Here is a 23811-nt window from a genome sequence, read left to right on the forward strand (position 1 = left end):
CCAACGTATTGAGTGAGAAACTTGGGTTAGAAACAACTGTATTTCATTTAAATATAGGGAATTACAATGAAATGAGGGTAGAGTTAGCTAAAGTGAACTAGGTGGATAGATTAGCAGGAAAGACAGTGAATAAGAAGTGGCAGACATTTCAGGAGGTAATTCATGACCTAAATACCAGTCAGGAGGAAAGATTCTAAGGAGGGATAAACCAACCATTGCTAACCAAGGAAATTAAGGAGAATATTTAGGGGCTGGTTTAACATAATGGGCTAAACAGCTGGCTTGTAATGCAGAACAATGCCAGCAGCGAGGGTTCAATTCCTGTACTGACCTCCCCAAACACGTGCCGGAATGTGGTGACTCGGAGTTTTTCCACAGTAATTTCATTGAAGCCTACTTGTGACAATAAGCGATTATTATTAGAAAATGAAACTGGGGAGAATCAGGGAACAAGGAAATGGCAGAAGAGTTAAACAGATATTTTGCATCAGTCTTTACGGTGGAAGGTACTTCAAAAATCCCATTAATACGGGGGAGGAATTAAATACCATCACTATCAAGAGTAATGGTTTAGTTCCTCAGCCATTTCTTTGTTGCCTGTTATGAAATCCCCCATTTCTGACTGTAAGGGGCCTACATTAGTTTTTTTTTCTTTACATACCTATAGAAACTTTTAGTCAATTTTTATGTTCCCTGCTATTTACTTAAAATGTATTTTCCCCTTCTTAATCAATCCCTTTCTCTGCCTTTGCTGAATTTTAAAATGTTCTCAAGCCTCAGGTCTATTATTTTTTTCTAGCTAATTTGTATGCCTCTTCTTGGATCTAATACTATCCCAAATTTTCCTTGTAAGCCATGGTTTGGCCACAGCTCCCTTTCTACTCTTGCGCCAAACAGTAATAAACCAGAAGTACCAGAGGATTGGAAAACTGCCGGTGACACCCCATATTCAAAATGCAAAGGAGGCAAAAAGCAGGTAACTTATAGGCTGATTAGCCTGACTATTGTTGGAAAAACGTTGGAATCAATTAAGGAATAGCAGCACATTTGGAAAATCGTAATCTAATCAAATGGAGAGTCAGCATTGCTTCATAAAAGGGAAATTGTGTCTAATTAGTTTTTTGAGCAAGTGTCAAGCAGAGTGGAACCAGTAGATGAGTTATATTTGGACTTCCAGAAGGCATTTGAAAAGGTACCTCACAAAAGGTTAAATCATAAGAGCCCATGGAGTTGGAGGTAGTATATTGGCATGGAGAGCGAATTGGCCAATGGGCAGGAAACAGCAAGTGGGGAATAAGGAGCTCTTTATCAGGTTGGCGACCTGTAACCAGTGGGTGCCACAGGGATCTGTTCTAGGACCACAACTGTTTACAATACATATTCATGACTTGGAGTAAGGAAACAAATGTACTGTCGCCAAATTTGCAGATGACACAAAAATAGGTAGAAAGGCAAGCCATGATCATATTGAATGGTGGAGCAGGCTTGAGGGGCTGAACGGCCTACTCCTGTTCCTATTTCTTATGGTCTAAGTCAATGAATAATCTCATTCAATTTCCATGTTCCTGCGTGATTGAACTTTATGGGCACGATTCAGACCCCACTGTACGTGCAGATCCGGGTGCAACAGGTGAATCGCACGAGAGCCCCAAATCAGCCTTTGCACCAGTCCGATTGTGAGTCACCAGATGCTCTGAGATATGGACCTCACCCCCCGATCTGCATATGTAAATTAGCCTAAAGGCCCGGATGCTGAATTCACCCGGGACCCACTGGCCGAGCCTGTTTTTCGGTACTGCAGATGCTGAGAAACACACTGCTAAACGAGCCCAAAAGGATTCTTCAACAGTTGTCCACTGATTCGCGCCCTACTAGGGGAAGATAAGCCCTGGAACAAGGTTTTACACCATAGGAGACTATTCTGCTGTCAGCAAGGACTAACCTATTATCTCTGCTACCTTTAAAACATGTTTCAGAACTGATCTAAACCTGGATACCATGGCAGGTGCACCAGAGAAGATTCTGGACAAAGATTTGGAGAAGGCCACTCCTGCATTCTGCATGTAGATTTGTGCATTCTGCATGTAGCTTTGTGCAAATAGTCAAACTCTCAACAGCAGTAAGTAGGAACTTTGCACTAGGCGGCAGGTTCCAACAAAACATACCATACAGCTGGTAGAAGAAACTTCAGGCTGCAATAGGGCAGCGAAGTTATGTGATAAATAGTCCTCAATGTGGTCTTTGTTCTGCAGTTGAAGAACCTCTGGCCAACAACGGTACTCGAGAGGGTTTTCATCCCAAATCATTTCACTTTCTATTGAAACCACCTCCAGAGATTTGAGGAGCAAGCACTAGCAGAACCTCAAAGTCCTCCTGTTTGAGTTCATGTGCAGCCTTGTTTCTAGGGGAGCAACTTTCACTGCTCATCAACTACATTTTCACAATTGCTGAGGTAAACAAGTGCTGAGGCAAACATGTTCCTTGTTCTATATGTAATGACTTTCCAGACATAATTCCACTGGGATGTTTGAGAAAAAAAATATTTATTCTGAGTGCAATGCTACACAATCTAAAATAACTTTACACAGTTTCAATTGAGAGAACTCAATGTATCTGTTAAATATTAACAGTTATAATATTTTGGTACTTTACTGAAACAGACATGTTGGCAATAAATTTGATTTCATTCATTTGAAATGTCAATAATGACATTTATTTTTTAAAAACAAGTTTAATATTTTGTATTACAACCACTAAGTTGATGAAAAACCTATGAAAACACAAGACTTCATGCTGATACTTTGAATCAAGTACTGGTCATCAGTAAACATAACATTTCCAGCTTTGTTAGGTAAGCTGCTAATGGTTAAAATATCACATTAAAAACTATTTGGAGTTTGTGCTTGAATTCTGAAGACTATTGTTCAGTCACCTAGAATCATGCTTCCAGACAAAGCTACTCATAACAGAAAACTTCCACAGTGCCAGAGGGCAACTGAACCTTCTTACACAAACAGCAATAGCCATAACATAACAAGATGCTGCAATAGAAAACATGCATAACGCATTACAGTGTGTAAGTTTTGCAAGGAAGACAGGAGAAATTCAAAAGTACACTTCTTGTCTCAAGACAATACTTTGGGTAAAACAGGAATTCATCTATCACTACTTCACCAATTTCGGAAACAAAATGTAAAAAAAATCACTGCACTGTTTTACAGCAGAAATACAAGTTTTAGATATACTTGTACATTCCAAAAGTTATACAGATGTGTTAGAATTCTAACAATTATAAATGTCAGTATTATCTCAAAACTGTGACTCATCACTGGAGTGTATCACAGTGCAGGCTCAGGTAGCTGCAGTATTCAGTTTGATAGTCTTAGCTCAAAACTTAGGTAGCCAGCGATCGCAGCAATCCACTGGCAGGAATAGCAGCACCAACAACTTCCAACTATAAAAAGGCTCTTGAGGCTCAAAACTTCCAGACCTCAATTATTATTATTATTTTTTTTTTTTAAATCCTCCAACTTCAGTTACCTACAGCAACCACACATTATAACCTAATCTAAAAAAAGAAGAGCATATAGCTTGTTGCATCTGCAAGATATTGAAAGTGTTAGAAACTACTTTGTGTTGTCAAAACACACAAGTGATCAAATACTCAGGTTGCACATTGGTTCTTCACAGTCTTCCATTCTTTTCCTTCTGTGCAAGGTCCAGAGCCACAGTGCACCAATGGGTAACACTTTTCTCATGATGTATGTTATGGCACAACGGAATTTATAGGTAATTGCCTCCTTTGGTTCAAATGAACTGGCAGTTCCTCCAATGAGAACGGATGCTTAGGATAGTGCAGGCTTTTCATGTCAGATAACGTGTAATGGCCGTCAAAGCATAAAGAAGTTCTGCCTGCATTCGAGCTTCCATAAGAAGCAAATTCACATGAATCTAGAGGAAGGAAATACATGTTTTAAAAATAAACTTCATGTTTAAAGTTAAAACTGAAAAAAATTACATAAAAACACATTTTGAAATCAACAGAATTTCTATTCATTTCAATTGAGCTTTTCCTTTTAAACTGGAACTCAAGGTAACCGAGAAGACCCATAATGGAGAATAAAATCAATTAAATAAAAAAGGCAGTAAAATTTAGGTTACACCAAGTCTGGGTTTTTAAAACTGAATGCAAGAGGAAAGAAAGGTTCAGGGACAGCTGCAGCTCCACTATTTTCAGATTTTCGGTAAAACATAGTTCAAACGATAAATAATACACTTTGAAGGTTTTCCATTCCTAAACTATTTTTCTTCCTCATCCGTCTAGGGTTTCACAGACCTTCTGATATCATCAAATAGCTCTTATATATATTTTTTCAACACTAACATGCCACATTTAGCTGTTTTGCACCTTGGACATCCTACGGTCTTGAAAGGGTGCTGGAGAAATGCAAAGTTTTTTTATTACATGAAGTTTGAAAGTCTGACAGCAAGCCATTTGACTGCAAGGTCGAACCCAATTATGTCCTCACCAGAGGTCCAAATGCAAAGACTCTTGTACAATAAACAGGAGTGAAAACTCCAAGAAAGTTTCTCACCCCTAACCTGGAGGTGATGAGACCAACTGTAGCACTCTAACCTTACTCCACAAGTGAAAAGATGCCTCACATTCACTAGGCACTAGTACACCAGTTGTAGTGTACTAGCTGCTTGCCAATTATACCTAAATATTCCCATAATTCAGACATTTATGGCTATCGTCTGGAAATATTAACCCAATTTTAAAGGGGTATGTATACCACTGTCACCTCCAGGAAGATGGAGTTTAAATTTCAGAATAAAAACAGGAACTACTGATCTCTGAAGGCTTTAGGAAATGGGAACTGAATTTGAACGGTCTGACAAAAGTATTACAAAAATAACTACAATACTAAAATAAAAGGCTACTTTTACTGGGAGCTTTTAAGGGTAGATTGTATTAGCAATTAAACTGCAGGACTATCACAGTGCGTCTCTTCTCAGACTGAGCCAACCTGTAAAACATGCAGTATTGCAACACGATCAGATCACATCACGTATAATCAATTGGTGAAAGGACTTGGAAAGTAAATATATTGTGTATTTTTAATCATTAATAAATTCCAACCTTAGTACAAGCCCTTCATACCTTCTCAGAGTGTTTGAATTGTCTCCAGAAGCTGTCATACATTCTTTTTGTAGTCATCACAGGAGAACAGACCACAGTTTTTATATAAGCTTTAAAGTTCCGATCCAACAGCTGATTAATTTCACCATAGTCATAATCATCATACCTGCCAAATAAATTGATAAGATTAATTATATGGAATCATTTACTATGGGCTGGATTCTCCGACTTTGAGGCTATGTCCTGAGGAAGTGTCGAGTGTTACAATGAAAAAGTCGGCGGCGCCCCCGCACGGATGCTCCACCCAGTGGGGGGCTAGCTGCAACGCCAGGTAAAACTCCCGGTGTTCCCGACATATACAGCCGAGAATTGGCGGGTCCATGGCTGCGCATGGCGACGACCAAATAGCCCCCCCCCCCCAAACCAGTCTTCTCCTTCGCCCCCCTTGCCAACAGCACGGCGCCCCCGACTATGGCGCCACTGGACGCAGTCAGCAGCCGCCATGCCAGGTTTACGTAACCTCAGACCCATATGCGACCCGCATGGTCGTGAACTCAACCCATCGGGGGCGGAGCATCGGGGGAGGGCCTCAAAGCGACACGCTAATGCCGTCGCAACGATGTGTGGTGCGCTACCAGATGATGCTATTTTGGAGTGGGCGGTCATCTGAAAAACGGCGGCAGCCTCGATTCGGTCGCAAACGGGGATTCACTGCCTGATCGCCAAATACGATTTTGCTGTCGAGCAACGAAGAATCCCACCCTATATGTCCAAACGATAAATAATATCACAAACTGACCTTATTCCAAACATGCAATGGATGTAGTTCCAGATGGCCCGTCTGAGCATTGAGGTATCAACATCTTTATGCATTGCTATAGTGTTGTAAGTCAGGTTGTAAACAATCTGAAACTTTTCATCCAATAGCTGGCCGACATCGGGATAAAGACGGTTGACAAGGGAATACCCGTGATCTTCCCAAGTGTAATCCTGTGCAAAGATTGAAATATAAAAGTAGATTTGGTGTTAACATTTTTGCAATAAGTACAAGACAGCAAGGAATTTATGACAGAACAAATACTATTCATTTAGAGGCAAGAACAATAAAAAAAAAGTAAAGTCGCCATAGTCTCAGATGACCATTGGCTGCTTTTCCCTTTCAGGGGTAGAGCTGACTGGTGTTGATTTTACCTGGGGATCACCGCATCTCAGGCAAGGGTTGAGAAGGCGGGGTCTTCATGAACCTCAGGCGGTACGGGAATTGAACCAATGATGCTGGCCTCACTCTGCATCACAAACCAGCTGCCAGCCAACTGAGCTTAGTGACAAACATGACCTACCACCCACTCTGAATTGGTGAATGATAATGTCAGAAAAGTAAAGGAAGAACTGCCACAAAATTTGGTTTTGGAAAAAGTTGTCATTATGTCCCCCTTGCTAAATTGGTTGGAGATCTTCCTTTAATATTCTTTTTTTTAAAAAAAAAAAAGTCAAATTATCATTTATAGACAGCAATCAAACAGGCCTTTAGAGCTGCACTGGTTGCAGCTTATGGAGTCATCACTTCCAACAGAGTTGCTTGTGTAAGTATGTAGATTTATAGAAGCATTTACTAATGTTGCTTTTATTGAAAATCACATTCTGAAAACAAGTGTCCTCTGTGAACATTTTACAAGAACCTGACAAGTACGGATTATATGTTTCTGAATTGATCAGTGACCTTTTTCTTTTGTAAAAATATCCTTCATGAAAGGTCCGATCAGAAATTTTCAATTGATGCTCAAATACTTCACAAACAAAAAAAAGACACCGGAGGAAACCATTTACAGATAACTTCAAATCGCAGTCATTGTCAGTGACTGGATGCATAAACAGTGATCTTGCCCCTGACCATTGAATGCTGAACAGGCTGAAAATCTAACAGGAAAATACCGCAATCGTTTTCATTAAGTAATTCAGTTCATTATGTTGGTCCTGTCCCACAACAGTGCCCTTGTGAATACACCGCTTCACTATAATTTCAGACTGTATACCAGTGGCTGATTAAAGTACGGCCAGGGCTACAAAGCAGGCCTAGCAAAGGTTATGGAGAGCCAATCTGAACATGTCATTTGTGCAGATCCACTTGTCACTATCATTTTTCAGAAGGAATAACTGATGAAATCCCATCACCGGGTCATACACCTTTAGCTGTCCTACCACCATACTGAGAACACAGCTATCTGGTGCTGGTTGATGGTCCTCCGCAGTTATACTATGCTGTATTTTCTGGAATGATAGGCTAGCTATTTTCTCCATTATTGCAGCTTTCCCCTGGACAGGTTGTCCTTCCCATGTTAAACAGGGACACTATACAGAGTCCCAAGCTGTGTTCGGTCTACATCAAACTGTTGGTAATAGTGATTCACAAAACCTCTACCAATCTGCTCCCACAATGGGTGTTCAGCCATTCTGATGCCCAAAAATGAATGATTCAGTCCTCGTGTCTTCGGACTGTAACCTCAGCTCGCTCCGCTCCCGGCTCCAAGTGCACACGCTGCACCTTTCATAATGCGCGCTGCAGTCCGCCCAGGGACCGCCAGCTCCGCCCAGGCCCGCGGAAGGAGCTCCGCTTCATGGCCTGCCAGCTCTGCCCAGGGTTGGAGCTCCACCCCAGGGACCGAAGCCCGGGGTCGGAGCTCCACCTCAGGGACCGGAGCCCGGGGAAGGAGCGCCGCCCCCGGGGCCGGAGCCCGGGGAAGGAGCTCCGCCCCCGGGGCCGGAGCCCGGGGAAGGAGCTCCGCCCCAGGGGCTGCCAGCTCCGCCCACCCTTCCTTTAATATTCTAACAGCAGAGTCATAGATCATAGAATTTATAGTGCTGAAGGAGGCCATTCGGCCCATCGAGTCTGCACCGGCTCTTTGAAAGAGCACCCTACCCAAGCCTCCACCCTATCCCCATAACCCAGTAACCCCACCCAACACTAAGGGCAATTTTGGACACGAAGGGCAATTTAGCATAGCCAATCCACCTAACGTGCACATCTTTGGACTGTGGGAGGAAACCCACACACACACACACACGGGGAGAACGTGCAGACTCCGCACAGACAGTGAGCCAAGCCGGGAATCAAACCTGGGACCCTGGAGCGGTGAAGCAATTGTGCTAACCACCATGCTGCCGTGCTGCCCACGCTGTCATGTTGTGAAAGTGAGAAGGCCAGCCCACTGTACCACATTAGTAATCTTATACAGGTGCCGGAATGTGGAGACTAGGGCTTTTCACAGTAACTTCATTGAAGTCTACTTGTGACAATAAGCGATTATTATTATTATATGTCACCCACTTTAAGGTCCCATTCCCCAGGAGCAACATTCTTTTGTACAACACTCATCACAATCATAAACAGCACCGCAACACACTCTTACATCCATGGGTACTCCCTGCCATTTGGCTCATCAATCAACAATAGGATGTCATGCCGTACTTGCAACTTCATCACCGTAGATGATTTTTATGGATTGTTTATTACTTCTGCTCCAAACAATACCTTACATTTGGGAATTTTTACAAAATCACTAGGAAGGTTTAAAATTGTTGCCGTGTAGCTTGATGTTTCTATAGGGAAAAGGTCCATGAGGGCAAGAGGGACAACAAACTAGTCTTTGCTCAGCACTTCACCACAATTACACGATTTGATTAAGAAATCATGGATACAGGCCCATGTCCTAAAACTCAGGCACAACAAACTGGTACATCATAGATCAGATGGAGAAAAAGTTTAGAATTTTACCTGAGCTCGAAACGTGGGCACATTTTGCTCGCCCTGTCTGGGAAATTCTTTGTAACCGTAACTTGGATCCTCAAAGTGACGAGAAACTTCTCTTGTATCAACTGATTCTTCATCTTCTGGGGTAGGAAGAAAAAGCAGAAGTTGATGCTGCCATTCAGTTGTCATGGAATCCACTTCCCCAGTTAGCATTACAGACTCTCACTACCCGCAGAGTTTAAAATCAAGCTTTATTCTATTAATGGATCCTATAGCGCAGACAGAGCTTCACAGGCCAAGTAAAAACTTAAAATTAAATTTAAAAATTAATATGTATACATCTCAGGCAGTGTATTACCAAAGTGGTTCTCATTTAAGACCTGCCCATCAATGAGACGAGAGAAATAAAAACAAACTTCTCCAAATCCAAAGAGAAACTAGAAATTTGGAAATAAAAGTACAGTTTATGGAGTTTTATAGGTAAGACTTGGGGTTCTAAATGGCCCACTGATGTTATTTGTGATATAGCTGCTCCAGATATCTATATCTAGTGCATGTAAAGGTTTACCCATTAACATTTTATACATGCAAAATATTCCTGGGTATAGAGTATACCGGGGTCAGGGTACTGAACTTGATGATCAGCCATGATCATAATGAATGGCAGAGCAGGCTCGAAGGGCTGAATGGGCTCCTCCTGCTTCTATTTTCTATATTTCTATGAGTACATATCTTCAATACCATATATTTAATTATACACACATTATAAACAATATTTAAATATGGTGACCACAAATCAACATTACTTCAAGACAACTATCTTATTCTCACCGGTTGGTGCTACATAGAGACTCTCTGCCTTTTCTCTCTCAAATCGTGTTGCCATTTCCTCTTGGCTTGCCTCTTCTTCATCTCTACATTCTTGCAGCTGTTTCATTTTTTTCATCAGAGCTTCCACCTCACAAACAGTCTCTGTGCCCTGCTAAAGATAAACATTGCCATTGTACTCGAAAAATGATTGCCTGCATAATTCAAATAAGCGATAAAAGCAGTTGAAATCACGAGGCTTTATTTTGACAAGAATGCAATTTTGTTTTGGCTCTTTCATTACTGCTGCACATAGGCAGTCTGTGCATTAAAACATTTAAAATCCCCTACGTTTTTGATTGCAATGGTTGGGAGAGGAGGGAAAGGAAGAGAGAGGGAGGGGGGGGGGGGGGGGAGGGAGAGAGAGAGAGAGAGAGAGAGAGAGAGAGAATGAGAATAGTTGGGGGAGGGGGCAGAGGAGAAAAAGAGATCCTGCATTACATCACTTGAATAAAATGGCCTTTTTACTAGCTTGATGAGTACTCACACTAAAAGGAAGCAAGTGTGTTCCATCTGCAATACCGATGCACAGAGGTAAAATTCCCCATATTCTTAATGCTCAAAACAATTTACAGAAATAGTTACTTAAGTTTGAACTTAAATTTTTATTGTAAAAATCTAAGTGGATTTTTTTTGGCTTCGATGCTATTCATTTGCAATGCAATAAGACCATAAGACATAGGAGCAGAATTAGCCACTTGGCCCATTGAGTCTGCTCCGCCATTTAATTATGGCTGATATTTTTCTCATCCCCATTCTCTTGCCTTCTCCCCATAACCCCGATCCCCTTATTAATCAAGAACCTATCTATTCCGGTCTTAAAGGCACTCAGTGATTTGGCCTTCTGTGGCAAAGAGTTCTACAGATTCACCACCCTCTGGCTGAAGAAATTCCTCCACATCTCTGTTTTAAAGGATTGTCCCTTTAGTCTGAGATTGTCTCCTCTGGTTCACGTTTTTCCTACAAGTGGAAACATCCTCTCCACATTGACTCTATCCAGGCATCGCAGTATTCTGCTAAGTTTCAATAAGTTTACCCCTCATCCTTCTAAACTCCCAACGAGTACAGACCTAGAGTCCTCACTGTTCCTCATACGACAAGTTCTTCATTCCAGGGGTCATTCTTGTGAACATCCTCTGGACCCTTTCCAAGGCCATCACATCCTGGGGCCCCAAAATTGCTCACAATACTCCAAATGGGATCTGACCAGAGCCTTATACAGCCTCAGAAGTACATCCCTGCTTTTGTATTCCAGCCGTCTCGACATGAATGCTAACATTGCATTGAACCTGCATGTTAACCTTAAGAGAATCGTGTATAAGAACTCCCAAGTCACTTTGTGCTTCTGATTTCCTCAGCATTTTCCCCATTTAGAAAATAAGTAAAGAGATTTAACGTTTTTGAACTTACTTCATTTCCTTCTTGGCCATTCAGTAGATCATCTACAGCATTATTGCCATTTGTAAAATCACATACGTAGCAACTACCAACAGAAGGGAGTCGGAATGTGTGGCCTCCATCACAATGTATTTCAGGGTTAATACCACAGCCATATGTGAAAGATGCAAGAGAATGATAATGAGTGAGTAGTACGACCACATGTACCAACTCAGCCAGTGACCAGCCATGCGCCTCAGCTTTTAGGAGTTTCTGAAATAAAGTCAAGAATTACATTAATGGTACTGCCACAAGCTACAGCTTCATGTCATTCTAATGCACCCCCTTCAAATGTTCTCACATTTTTATGGTCCCTTTGATTTGTACTTCTCACAGTTACGTTTAATGTTATGATATTTTGGTTCAATTTGTCAGGTGGATGTACCTTTAAGAAATGGGTGTTTATCAAATAGCTGCAGTGATGTCAGTGTGTGGGTGGAGCTGGGCTGTCTGTCTTTCACTTTTGTTTTTGAGCTGGCAGCTGCAGTGTGTTTGTAGTTTTGTTTTTCAGAGGTGGAGAGCTGCTTTTTAAGCAAGCAGCTGTATAATGATCTCTCTCTCGACAAGCTAAAGAATGTCTCCAGATCATTGATGATTTCAAAGTAATAGCTGTTTCTGTAGAGCATTTAAAGCTGTTGTTTTTATTTTTTAAAGGATTTAACCTACGGATGTTGTTTGGGAAGATTTTAAGGGTTATCTATAAAATATTGTATTTGGGAAAGTATCACGGTTTGTAGTTGATAAGATGTTTACTGTGTGTTTATGAAGTGTTAACTGAATTCATAGAATAAACATTGTTTTGTTTTAAACAGATTGCACCACACCTGTAAAGTGGGCCCTTGTGCTCCCCATCTTTTTAAAGTTGTGGAGCTCTAAATTTCCAACTATAAATCTCACCACCTCTATTCCTTGTAAAATAAAGGTAAGCATAGTCGCCATAACCTCAGATGACCACAGATTGTTTTCCCCTTTGAGGGGGGAGAGCTGACTGTTGCCGATTTAAGCCGAGGATCACATATCAGGTGAGAGGCATGGTTGAGAAGGCGGCGCCGTCATGATTAACCTCAGCCTGTACAGGAATTGAACCCGTGTTGGCCTTGCTCTGCATCACGAACTAGCTGTCCAGCCAACTGAACTAAACCGGCCCCTCTTTCCTTGTAAGACCATCCTGAAAGTAAGTCATGCCTCTGATATTAAAGATTCTATATACATTATTGGTGCATTTTGTTTGTTGTTTACCTATTACCAAATGTAAGTCAATCAGGAGAGACGCATAACAACATGTGTACTTCACATTTGAGTGCCCAGATTTGGGTGCTGTACTAGAGAATTTGTGAAGTTAGGAGAACATCAGGTATCTAATGGGAATTAAGGTGTCAGGAAAGAGAAGTATGTTATAGGCATGCCAAACTTTTGGTGGGTAGAAGGCCAGGATGCAGGAGAGGTTGAGTTGAGGTAGAGACAGAAGGGTGATACAGTGGTTAGCACTGCTGCCTCACAGTGCCAGGATCCCGGGTTCAATTACAGCCTTGAGTGACTGTGTGGAGTTTACATAATTTCCTCCGGTTTCCTCACACAGTTCAGAGATGTGGTTAGGTGAGGTTACAGGGATAGGGAGGGGTGTGGTCTTTCAAAGGGTTGGTGGAGACCCGATGGGCCAAATGGCCTCCTTGTGCACTGTAGAGATTCTATGAAGTGGTTTTATTTTAAGCCATGGACAGAGGTGGTTAGACAAGAGGGGGAAATGTGGACAGAAGGCAGATAAAGAAATGACCAAGTTGGGTAGTTGGCGGAAGCCTTGGAAATGGCAAGCTTCATATAATGTAAAGGGTGTGGCTATGACTGGAAAGATTAATATTTAGGATGAAACTCAGAGGATAGAAAGATGCAGAAGCGTGTGTGCTGGAGATGGAAGTGGGCGGAAGGCAGGTAGGTGAAATTCAAATGTAGAAATCAGAGGATCACTCACCTCAATATGATCTTTGGTGATAAGCCAGGGCCTGTGAGCAAGGATTTTATTCACCTCACTTAAAGTCTGAAGCTTCCGAGGGGCAGAGTCTAATCCTGCTAGCCACTTCGGATCCCCACCAACTTGGAGAAAGTCATTAACATGGAGATTTACTAGATATGAACACTGGTGTCGAGCTGCCGCCTGTTTTTTTTAAAAAAAAAAGCCAAAAGTTCAATGCTCAATGTTCCAAATCTCATCAAATAGCTTAATTCTCAATTTATTCCCTGAACAATGCCAATTAGTCATAACGACTCAATTATCTCACATAACTGTTTAAAAATGATCTACAGCTAGCCATTCTTAAAATAAACAAAATTAGTTTGGGCAAAATTTGCAGAGCATAAATATGAACCTCGTTTTTTTCTAATCTCACAGAAGTATCTTATGCCCCACTGTGAAGTACTTGCACCAGAATCCAAATGAAACTAAAATTGCTTTCAAGTATTTGGGAATAACATTTCTGAGTTAGCTTTACTAATGAGCAAGGAGGATGGCACATCATCCAACAAATAAAAACTTAAACAAAACAGCACCAATAGGCCAACAGGCTTTCTTCACCCTTTTTGTACCTTCATAAAGGCAAAACCAAATGTGAAAAATATATGAAAGTATGTGTTACGTGAATTTTAAAAGAAAATTATAGCTTAAAGATTCATTAACAACAATCTAATCCTAATTTTTAGTGCTTTATTTGAATTTGTCAGACATAAGCAATTGCCCACTTTAAAAGTGGAGATTGCAATTCCAAAGCCATTGTTCGTGCTGAGGAGACTGGTCTATGTTAATAAACAACAAAGTGCAGTCAGGCACTGTGCTTACTATCGTCAATACAAATGTTCAGGTGGGAAGAAAGCTAAGCAGTGAATTATTGTTGTAGTTTTCACAGCTGCTAATTGGTATTTCCAACTTCCTACTTCTCATCCCAATGTTTCTATGGTGCTATTATTAACATGCATCACAAGAAAAATGTGTAGATGGCTGGAACTCTTTTTTGAAGAGTTCATACATCACTTTAGTTGTAACACTGCAAGACAGGAAAGTCACATTGGTAGCTGACAGCTAGGCTTCATTTGAAGTGCTGGAGTGCACAGCAGAACTAATTAATTATCAAATGCTCCTTGGGCTAATCAATCCCACTAGAGAAGGAAGTAGTGAATCTGATAATTTCATTATGTGCTCAGCCTTTGAGTTAACAGGAGACTGTATACTTCATGCATCACCTGAACAATGCGAAGGAAGAGACTCACCATTATTGCTATGTAGTGTCGATAATCATAAGGCAACGGGCCATCCACCTGCATCAGGTAGTGTTGGGTTTTGAGAAAACTGTCAAGGTATCGTGGGTGGAATCCCATCAACAAGGTGATGTTGTCCAGGCGACCCAAAGTAGCAAATGCTTCAATGAATAATACACGAGTCTCTGCATCTTCTCTTCCTAATTGGAGGATCTGTTGAAAAATATTTAAATTTTCATCTCATGACCACAATAACCAAATCACTGCATGGCAGTTGCCTTTATACATATCTGTAAAGTGCAGGTTAACCAAGGCCTAATTTTGTTCAAACAAATCTGAGGCCTTTGATGTTTGCTTTAGCGAAGATTTGGCTGAAGCGATTTCCTTTCAATATACAAAACTATTCATATATTACACTTTACAAAATAAATCTGCAATAGCTCACGCAAAGATGCTTACTTTGAAATGATCACTATTTGTCAGCTATTATTAGAGAATCTAGAATAGAAACACCAAGTTTGCAACCAATCAATTCACCTTCCCAATTGGAGATTTCGGAGAGGAGCACAGGGAATAAATACAGAAAAATATTGGAAACTGAATTTTCAGGCCAAAATGATTGCATCCAGCTGTTTCTTTTAAAGTTCGAATGCCTCAATTCTTTGCCTGTTTAGCGTTTGCAGAAAAAATTAGGAAAATTCTCAACCTTATCCAAATTGTTAATTGAATCTATTTTCAAATTTCTGTGCCAACTCCAGTGCCCCAAATGCTAAAATCATAAAACCTCTGTCCTTCACCCGGGTGAGTCATAGAGAAAAATATCTTTGTAGTTAATGTATATTTCTCCTATACAGGAGGGAAAAATAAAAGGGCTATAGATCTATATAGTCAAGACATTCAAACAATTGGTTACAGGAATATTACAGTTTATTCTATAAAACAGCTCATGCATTTAACACCATTGCAATGCCAGAAGGAGTGCATACTGCACTTCCCTAGGTTAAAAAAGCAGCAGAGTTTAAAATGTGGAGGCTCGAATGCGAGATAAACATACTTCTTTTTCAGGGATGAATTCACTTGGTCCTTGCCTCAAAGGCCGGGGGATTCTCACTCCCATTTCCTGTAAAGTAGGATAACAGTATTTATGTTTGTTCTCTGGTTTAATTGGAGCTAATAATAGAGCAACAATAATTTGTCCTAGATTTATCCACTTAGTGGGCAACAGAAAACAGGTTTTTTTATAAACAGTATCAAAAACACAGATTAGTGACATCAGTTTGTTTTTGATAACTCCACAATCTCTCTGAAATGAACACTGGACTAGCTGTAGGCGGAATGTTCTTAACTACTTGGCTCACTGCCTAGAACACATTGTTCAAGCAGCTTCCCCGCACAAGATTAAAACCCACTGAAGCAAGACAATTTCACAGTAGCTTTTCTACACTCACCACAAAAAAAGGACATGGGCAAACCTATATACAATACAAAGCTATACTGAAGTTTATTCAAATGAGATTGCACAATTTATAAAACATTTGCACTTCCTGACTGTGGCATTGCGCCAGTATATTAGTTGGCCTGGTGCCGAGAACATACAGTTCTGCAACTGGTGCATCAACAACTGAGCTACTTTGAGACGGCCTTGTTATGATCTTCCTGCTCCTTGTTTAATGATTGGTTGAGATACCCTGCATCCGTTAAATTATAACACAGGTACTCAGAATATGGCAAATAGTTCAACATCTGTCAACTGTATAAAGTTACTTCAGCATCAACTTGGAAAACTTTGACACACCTGTAACCACCCCATGATATAACAAAATGCTAGAAAACTGCAGGCCACTAACTTAGCAAAGGCAACAATTAATACTTTGTTCTTGCAGAGTAACAATTTACATTATTTACAAAGAAAAATATTGGCACCAACCCTCACAAATAACAACGGTTTACATATTTATAGAATCATAGAATAGTTTACAGCACATTGTGTCGACTCTGCAAGAGCAAATCTGCTCATCCTACTCCCCCACTCTTTTCCTGTAGTCTTTCAAATCTCTCAATTGCTTTTTGAAAGCTATGATTGGATTAGTCCCCACCAGAAAGTGCACTTAGATCCTAATCTCTTGCTGCATAAAATAAATTGGTTACCGTTGGTTCTTCTGCCAATCACTTTAAATCTGTACCCTCTGGTTTCTATAAATGCAATATTTTACAAATAAATATATGGAATAATCTTGTGCTTTGACAATGAGTCAGTCCGGGTCACTCCTCTGGCTCAAGCTGGTAGCACAGAAAGACCAGCATATACTTTAACAAAAGTGTGTCAGGTATATATGTCGAAACCAATATTCAATTTTAATGAAGAGTTCTCAAAAATCTTTTATTAGTAAACTATTCAGAAATAATTAAATGTAAAGTAGTCTACCACGTCTTAAACTTCTTGCAAAATACAACTATATCAGATACAAAAACCCATGGATACCACGGCAAGTCAGAGCCTAAATATTCTGCTCAACTTTCAACTTCCCAAAGCCTCTCCATCAAAAAGGCACATTTTCAGAAATTTGATCGAACACTCCTACTAATTTGCCTGGATGAGTGCAGCTCCAACAACAATCAAGAAGTTCAGCACCCATACAGGACAAAGAGGTCCGCTTGAACAGTAGCTCATCTACTACCTACACCACTGGAACATGGCTGTGATGTTACTATCTACAGCACTGGTATTCACTATGTGGCCAGAGGACTGCACATGGCTCTCACATTCTTTTTTGTGGTTCTTCTTACTATATCCCCCACACCGTTTTGAACTGTATGACGACGAATTGACTGCGTTAACCATGGTTCCCAAATCTGTGGGTTGTGATCCCATGACCAATTAGGGTCTGGAATGCCTCCTCCTCCTAAGTAATAGTACTGACTATGAACCACAGTCTCTTGATGGAACGCCCTGGAATTGATTCCAAGTCCTTGTGACACACACCCACATGATATTTCTTCCTGAAGCTGTTCACAGGATGTGGTCCATCGAAACGAACTCTAGGGCCCTTCAAAACCCTGCAAAACACTTGTGGAAAACCATCGCTCCCCACTTTTGCAACTTCATCCCCGCCATCATACAACTCCGTCTCACATTGCAACCTCACCTTTCCCCTTGCACAAGGGCAATCAATATGGCTTTTACAGCGATCACCCAGAGACAAAAAACAAAATTGATTTCTAAATGGTCCAGACCACTGCACCCATCCTACTTGGACCTTTTTCAGCCGGTCTTCTACACCAGTTGCATTAATGTCCTAAACCAAGAGGGAATTAAAGAGGCACTTGGATATGGGTATTTACTGCCAATCTCTAATTTCATTCCAAGTCGATATAGTGAAGGTACACCTACAGTGCTGTCAGGAAGAGTGTCAGAAATTTGACCCAGCGGCCAAATGAACCCAATTACCAATTCCTCTTTCTACTGTATGCACGTGTTGTCGATTTTGGTTAGATATTCAATTGAAAGTGGCCCACATTTTGTGCCTCCACTCTCAGGAATCAACATCAGATCTCAGGAATGCAAAGTTTACCAAATTCAAACAGTGCTTCAAATATAGGTAGTCAAATGTAAGAAGATTATAGTAAAAGTATTTGGAATTTATATTGGCACTTCAACAATGTAATGCTGACATGGTAACAAACTATAAGAACAATTTGTGCTGCCTGGTGGCTAATAGCATAATGGGGATATGTTCTGCCCTTCTGGACAGCGTGAGGTGGCAACTAGAAAAGCGGTCAGAAAACAAGCTAGAGGTGCATTTGTGCGCAAAGGAACATAGGAGGATAGTATATTTTCTGTTAGGCTGGAGAAAATAATTAAGCAGGTGAGGCACCAATAATTGATGAGGGCAGCAGACTCAATTATCATAGGCTGACATGCGAAAGCTGACCTTATAAGAATAATAAAAAATTGTCCCAGAGGCAGGCAAAGCCGTTGGTGCCAACAAATGTACAACAGGCATGAGCAGAACCATGAGGTTCTCAAGAATACATTCTCAAGAAATTAGAACCAAACAGAAAGAATTGAAGTGATTAAGAGGATGTGGAAGGACTAGGAGAAAATCGGTCTTGGACAGTTAAACAGCATGTAATTTTTGACTTTAGCAAGAATAAGTTGGAATTAGTGGGCTGAAGAGATAGTGGAGAAACTGCAGAAGATGAGATGGGTGAGGGTTTGGTTGGATGGAGAGCAGGAGCCAAAAGTATCCAAGAATTTGAAGCTGGCACGTCCAACCTAATATAATGATTGAAAACTGCTTAGTTGCTCTATGCAGGAAGATTGGGCTCATCTGCAAAGAAGCCTGCAAAAATAGCTTCTTCTAATGGGTCTTGAACCTTCAGAGGCCCCTGTTGCCTCATAAATCAAGGTTGCCGGAATTTTAAATTGTATAGATTTCATAGAATTTACAGTGCAGAAGGAGGCCATTCGGCCCATCAAGTCTGCACCGACTCTTGGAAAGAGCACCCTACCCAAGGTCAACACCTCCACCCTATCCCCATAACCCAGTAACCCCACCCAACACTAAGGGCAATTTTGGACACTAAGGGCAATTTATCATGGCCAATCCACCTAACCTGCACATCTTTGGACTGTGGGAGGAAACCCACGCACACACGGGGAGGATGTGCAGACGCCGCACAGACAGTGACCCAAGCCGGAATCGAACCTGGGACGCTGGAGCTGTGAAGCAATTGTGCTATCCACAAGGCTACCGTGCTGCCCTGGGCAACAGAAGTGTTAATTGCATGTGGAAAATTAAAGTGTGCCCACTAGATTCCACTGAAGCGTTTTGGGGGGAAAAACACCGAAATTCTGCAAGTGGATTTATCTTTCTTTACCATCTCTTTACTTAATCTTGCACTTTCAACAGTAAGTGAAATGAAAATGAAAATCGCTTATTGTCACAAGTAGGCTTCAAATGAAGTTACTGTGAAAAGCCCCTAGTCGCCACATTCCGGCGCCTGTTTTGGGAGGCTGGTACGGGAAGTGTAACATTATACCAATTTTAATATATTAACATTAATTATGTAAAACATTTAATATACCAAGTTAGTTTATACATTACTGAAATGGCATGCACTGTCAACCATTAAAGTTTTGTTCCACAGAAAAGCATAGAGTAAAATGTTACTTGATGAAACAAATCTCACATGGAAAACCCTGGAAGGAAAATACCTATACTAATATTAGAAATGTCAAAGTTTATAGAATAGTTGCACCACAGGTGACTAGGATGACAACAAAGAGGAAACGTCTCTAGAACATTTGAACCATCGGCGAAGTGCAGAACCCATAAGGATTTGAGGAGCTATCACTGTTCTTCATAGTCAAGTATCTGACTCAACATAAATAAATCAGATGCTTAAAAAAATCTCCAAATGTCAGGATCCTAAGTGATTTCGCCATGCCAAAGACCGCCCACCTCCATCTTTACTTCTTCAAGATTATGAAAGGCATGGATAGAGTGGATGGGGAGGGTGCAGGGGTCATTCAACCAGGGGGTTTTGGTTTAAGGTCCGTGTGGCAAAGTTTAGCAGAGATGTGCGAGGCAGGTTTTTTTTCCCCACACAGAGGGTGGTGAGTGCCTGGAATGCGCTGTCAGGGGAGGTTGTGGAAGCAAATATATTAACGGCGTTGAGACATCTCGACAAATACATGGATAGAATCGGTATAGAGGGATACGGCACTAGGAAGTGCTGAGAATTTTGGCTAAGGGTGGTATCATGACAGGTACAAGCTTGGAGGGCCGAAGGGCCTGTTCCTGTGCTGTATTGTTCTTTGTTCTTAGCTTAATTGCCTCTGTCGCCTTCACTCAACTTTTCCAATACTCTCATTTCATCTTCCTGGACTTCAACCTACCCAAAACTCTCCTGCCCATTCTATTCTATACCAAGACCCAACCAAGCATCACCACTGCACTTGCCAACCTAAATAGGCTGCTAGCCCTCCAGTGCCTCAAATTTATCTCCCTCTCTCCAGTATAATCCTGTCAATTTTCACACCTCTGACTCTTGCTTCCTCTCCCCTCAGTCCACCACTGGCAGGCATGTTTTAAGCCACCCTAGCTGTGCACTTCATAACCACCATCACAGCTGAACTTGAAGAGCTCACTTTTGCACTAATTAGCATATTTGATAAGGTATCTTTATCAGATGCTCTCTACTCCCAGTCTTGAATTGTGTTGCTCTTCTAAGCTTTGAAGAATGGTGTACAGATTCCCCCAGTATAATACCTTCTTTCTTCCAACAGGGATTGCAAGCCAAATAGGAGGAAATTCTTACCCTTTCCTTAAATGACTCAAGATGTTTTTCTATGTTAGAGCCATTATATTGTTGAGCATAACATTACAACATAAAGATACCAGTTAAAGAACAGTATCTGTATACAATCAGAGTTGTTACAGCATAAAAGGTGGCCATTTGGCCCATCGCACCTGCACCATCTCTCTGTATGAGCAATTCATCTGGTGCCTTTCCTATGCTTTTCCCCATAATCCTACACATTTTCCCTTTTCAGATTATAGATTGTAAATAGTTGAGGCCCCAGCAGTGATCTCGGTGGCAGCCCACTAGTTTGTTAATCGAAAAATAACAATAATCTTTATTAGTGTCACAAGTAGGCTTACATTAACACTGCAATGAAGCTCCTGGGATGACGTATGTATCCCAATGCTCTGTTTTGTTAGTTAGCCAATCCACCATCCTTGTTAATATGATGTGGAGATGCCGGCATTAGACTGGGGTGAGCACAGTAAGAGGTCTTACAACACCAGGTTAAAGTCCAACAGGTTTGTTTCGAATCACTAGCTTTCGGAGCGCTGCTCCTTCCTCAGGTTCACTTCAGGTTTTACTTGTTAATATAACAGCATTTTCCCCTTAGTGTAATCCTAACCCCAAAGCGTTAAAAACACATTTAGAAACTGTACGGATCAGACAGACTCCAGGCTTGATACTGTACCTTTACACAATTACTGCAGAGCAGGCGTTCCCTCGCTGACCTGCCTGTCTTTTTCGTTCTCGCATCCGCAAGTCTCATTTTGACGTTACTGGGGCCGGATTCCTGACTTGCCAGCCGCTGCAGCAGTCTGACCGCGGCGCACTGCGCATGCTTAAATAGGCCCGTCAGGCAGCAGCCGCTGGTTGGCGCCTCTCGGGGTGTCTCTGCCACTATTGACCAGTCAGAGAAGGCGGAGGGGGCGGGGCGCGGCGCGCGGGGAGGAACAACAACAACTCGGAACTCCCCGGCTGCAAAAACAACACTGACCTGTGACAGAAACTGTTAGAAAAACAAATCGCGTGCCCCCCCCCCCCCCCAATGGCGTGTGCCGGGGCCGCTCCCCCCCCCCCCCCCCCAATGGCGTGTGCCGGGGCCGCTCCCCCCCCCCCCCCCCCCCAATGGCGTGTGCCGGGGCCGCTCCCCCCCCCCCCCCCCAATGGCGTGTGCCGGGGCCGCTCCCCCCCCCCCCAATGGCGTGTGCCGGGGCCGCTCCCCCCCCCCCCCCCCAATGGCGTGTGCCGGGGCCGCTCCCCCCCCCCCCCCAATGGCGTGTGCCGGGGCCGCTCCCCCCCCCCCCCCAATGGCGTGTGCCGGGGCCGCTCCCCCCCCCCCCCCAATGGCGTGTGCCGGGGCCGCTCCCCCCCCCCCAAATGGCGTGTGCCGGGGCCGCTCCCCCCCCCCCCCCCCATGGCGTGTGCCGGGGCCGCTCCCCCCCTCCCCTCCGTGTGGGGTGTGCCGGGGCCGCTCCCCCCCTCCCCTCCGTGTGGGGTGTGCTCCCCCCCTTCTCGGTCTGTGCCCCCCCCATCTCGGTGTGTGCCCCCCCTCTCAGTGTGCCCCCCCCACTCAAGCAATGTTACCCGTCAAGCAATGAAAAAAAAATTTAGAGTACCCAATTTATTTTTTCCAATTAAGGGGCAATTTAGCGTGGCCAATCCACCAACCTGCATATCTCTGTTGTGGGGACGAAACCCACACAGACACGGGGAGAATGTGCAAACTCCATATGGACAGTGACCCAGAGCGGGGATCGAACCTGGGACCTCAGTGCCATGAGGCAGCAGTGCTAACCACTGCATCACTGTGCTGCCCTCCCATCAAACATTTTAAAATGAAAAGTTTAAATCAGAGGTATTAAGGGATTATGAGCAAGTTAAAGAGGATATGGATAGGAGAGACTTTAATGAGCCGTAGTTTATTGAGAATGAAAGGCCAGGTAGGAGACACTCACTTACAACTCAAGTATTCCAAAGGTACAGATGAGTGTTTTATCAGTTGGTGGACTGAGGCAAGATCCAAAGATCTGTAGAGGGAAAGGTAGTATTGAGGAGACAGGGGGCTGCAGAAGGACTTGGACAGGCAAAGAAGTGGCAGATGGAATACAATGTGGAACGGTGTGAGGAATGGTGGCATTGACTATTTTCTAAATAATGGGGAAATGCTTAGGAAATCAGAAGCACAAAGGGACTTGGGAGTCCTTGTTCACGTTTCTCTTAAGGTTAGCATGCAGGTTCAGTCAGCAGTTGGGAAGACAAATGCAATGTTAGCATTCATGTCGAGAGGGCTAGAATACAAGAGCAAGGATGTTCTTTTGAGGCTGCACAAGGCTCTGGTCAGACCCCTTTTGGAGTATTGTGAGCAGTTTTGGGCCCCGCATCTCAGGAAGGATGTGCTGGCCTTGGAAATGGTGCAGAGGAGGTTCACAAGAATGATCCCTGGAATGAAGAGCTTGTTGTATGAGGAAAGGTTGAGGACTCTGGGTCTGTACTCATTGGAGTTTAGAAGAATGGGGAATCTTATTGAAAGTTACAGGACACTAATAGATGTGGAGAGGATGTTTCCACTTGTAGGAAAAACTAGAACCAGAGGACAATCTCAGACTAAAGGGACGATTCTTTAAAACAGAGAGGAGGAGGAATTTCTTCAGCTAGAGGGTGGTGAATCTGTGGAACTCTTTGCCGCAGAAGGCTGTGGAGGCCAAATCACGGAGTGTCTTTAAGACAGAGATAGATAGATTCTTGAATAAGAAGGGGATCAAGGGTTATGGGGATGAGAAAAATATCAGCAATGATTGAATGGCAGAGCAGACTAAATGGGCTGAGTGGCCTAATTCTGTTCCTATGTCATATGGTCTAAGGCAAGTGAGATTACAGAGGTAGACAATGATGGTCTTTGTATAAATTCTTTGGTTATGCTTATATGGAAGGGGTGCCAATCAAGCAGGCTGCTTTGTCCTGGATGGTGTTGAGCTTCTTGAGTGTTGTTGGAGCTGCACTCATCCAGGCAAGTGGGGAGTATTCCACCTCATTCCTGACTTATGCCTTGTAGGTGGTG

General features: G+C 42.5%; 1 protein-coding gene and 1 pseudogene across 6 annotated transcripts in view; both read right to left on the reverse strand.

Annotated features, from left to right (window-relative positions):
• Positions 1-2522: 2522 nt before the first annotated feature.
• sesn1 (sestrin 1) overlaps positions 2523-23811 on the reverse strand; it is a 149404-nt gene continuing 128115 nt past the window's right edge. For 2 of the 6 annotated variants that reach the window (XM_072499970.1, XM_072499975.1), the window contains 9 exons: positions 15496-15561; positions 14454-14654; positions 13165-13347; positions 11169-11408; positions 9723-9873; positions 8916-9031; positions 5943-6133; positions 5165-5309; positions 2523-3951 (listed from right to left, as the gene is read on the reverse strand). In XM_072499970.1, the coding sequence (XP_072356071.1) occupies positions 3865-3951; positions 5165-5309; positions 5943-6133; positions 8916-9031; positions 9723-9873; positions 11169-11408; positions 13165-13347; positions 14454-14654; positions 15496-15561 (1380 nt within the window). In that variant the 3' untranslated portion in view covers positions 2523-3864. Of the gene's footprint in view, positions 3952-5164; positions 5310-5942; positions 6134-8915; positions 9032-9722; positions 9874-11168; positions 11409-13164; positions 13348-14453; positions 14655-15495; positions 15562-21441; positions 21599-23811 lie in introns of those variants that run through there. The other 4 variants (XM_072499974.1, XM_072499973.1, XM_072499971.1 and 1 more) reach the window with 4 other exon arrangements.
• LOC140411019 (nuclear transport factor 2 pseudogene) lies at positions 6172-7851 on the reverse strand (annotated as a pseudogene).

Source organism: Scyliorhinus torazame, chromosome 4, assembly GCF_047496885.1.
Source record: "Scyliorhinus torazame isolate Kashiwa2021f chromosome 4, sScyTor2.1, whole genome shotgun sequence".
Classification (NCBI taxonomy): domain Eukaryota; kingdom Metazoa; phylum Chordata; class Chondrichthyes; order Carcharhiniformes; family Scyliorhinidae; genus Scyliorhinus; species Scyliorhinus torazame.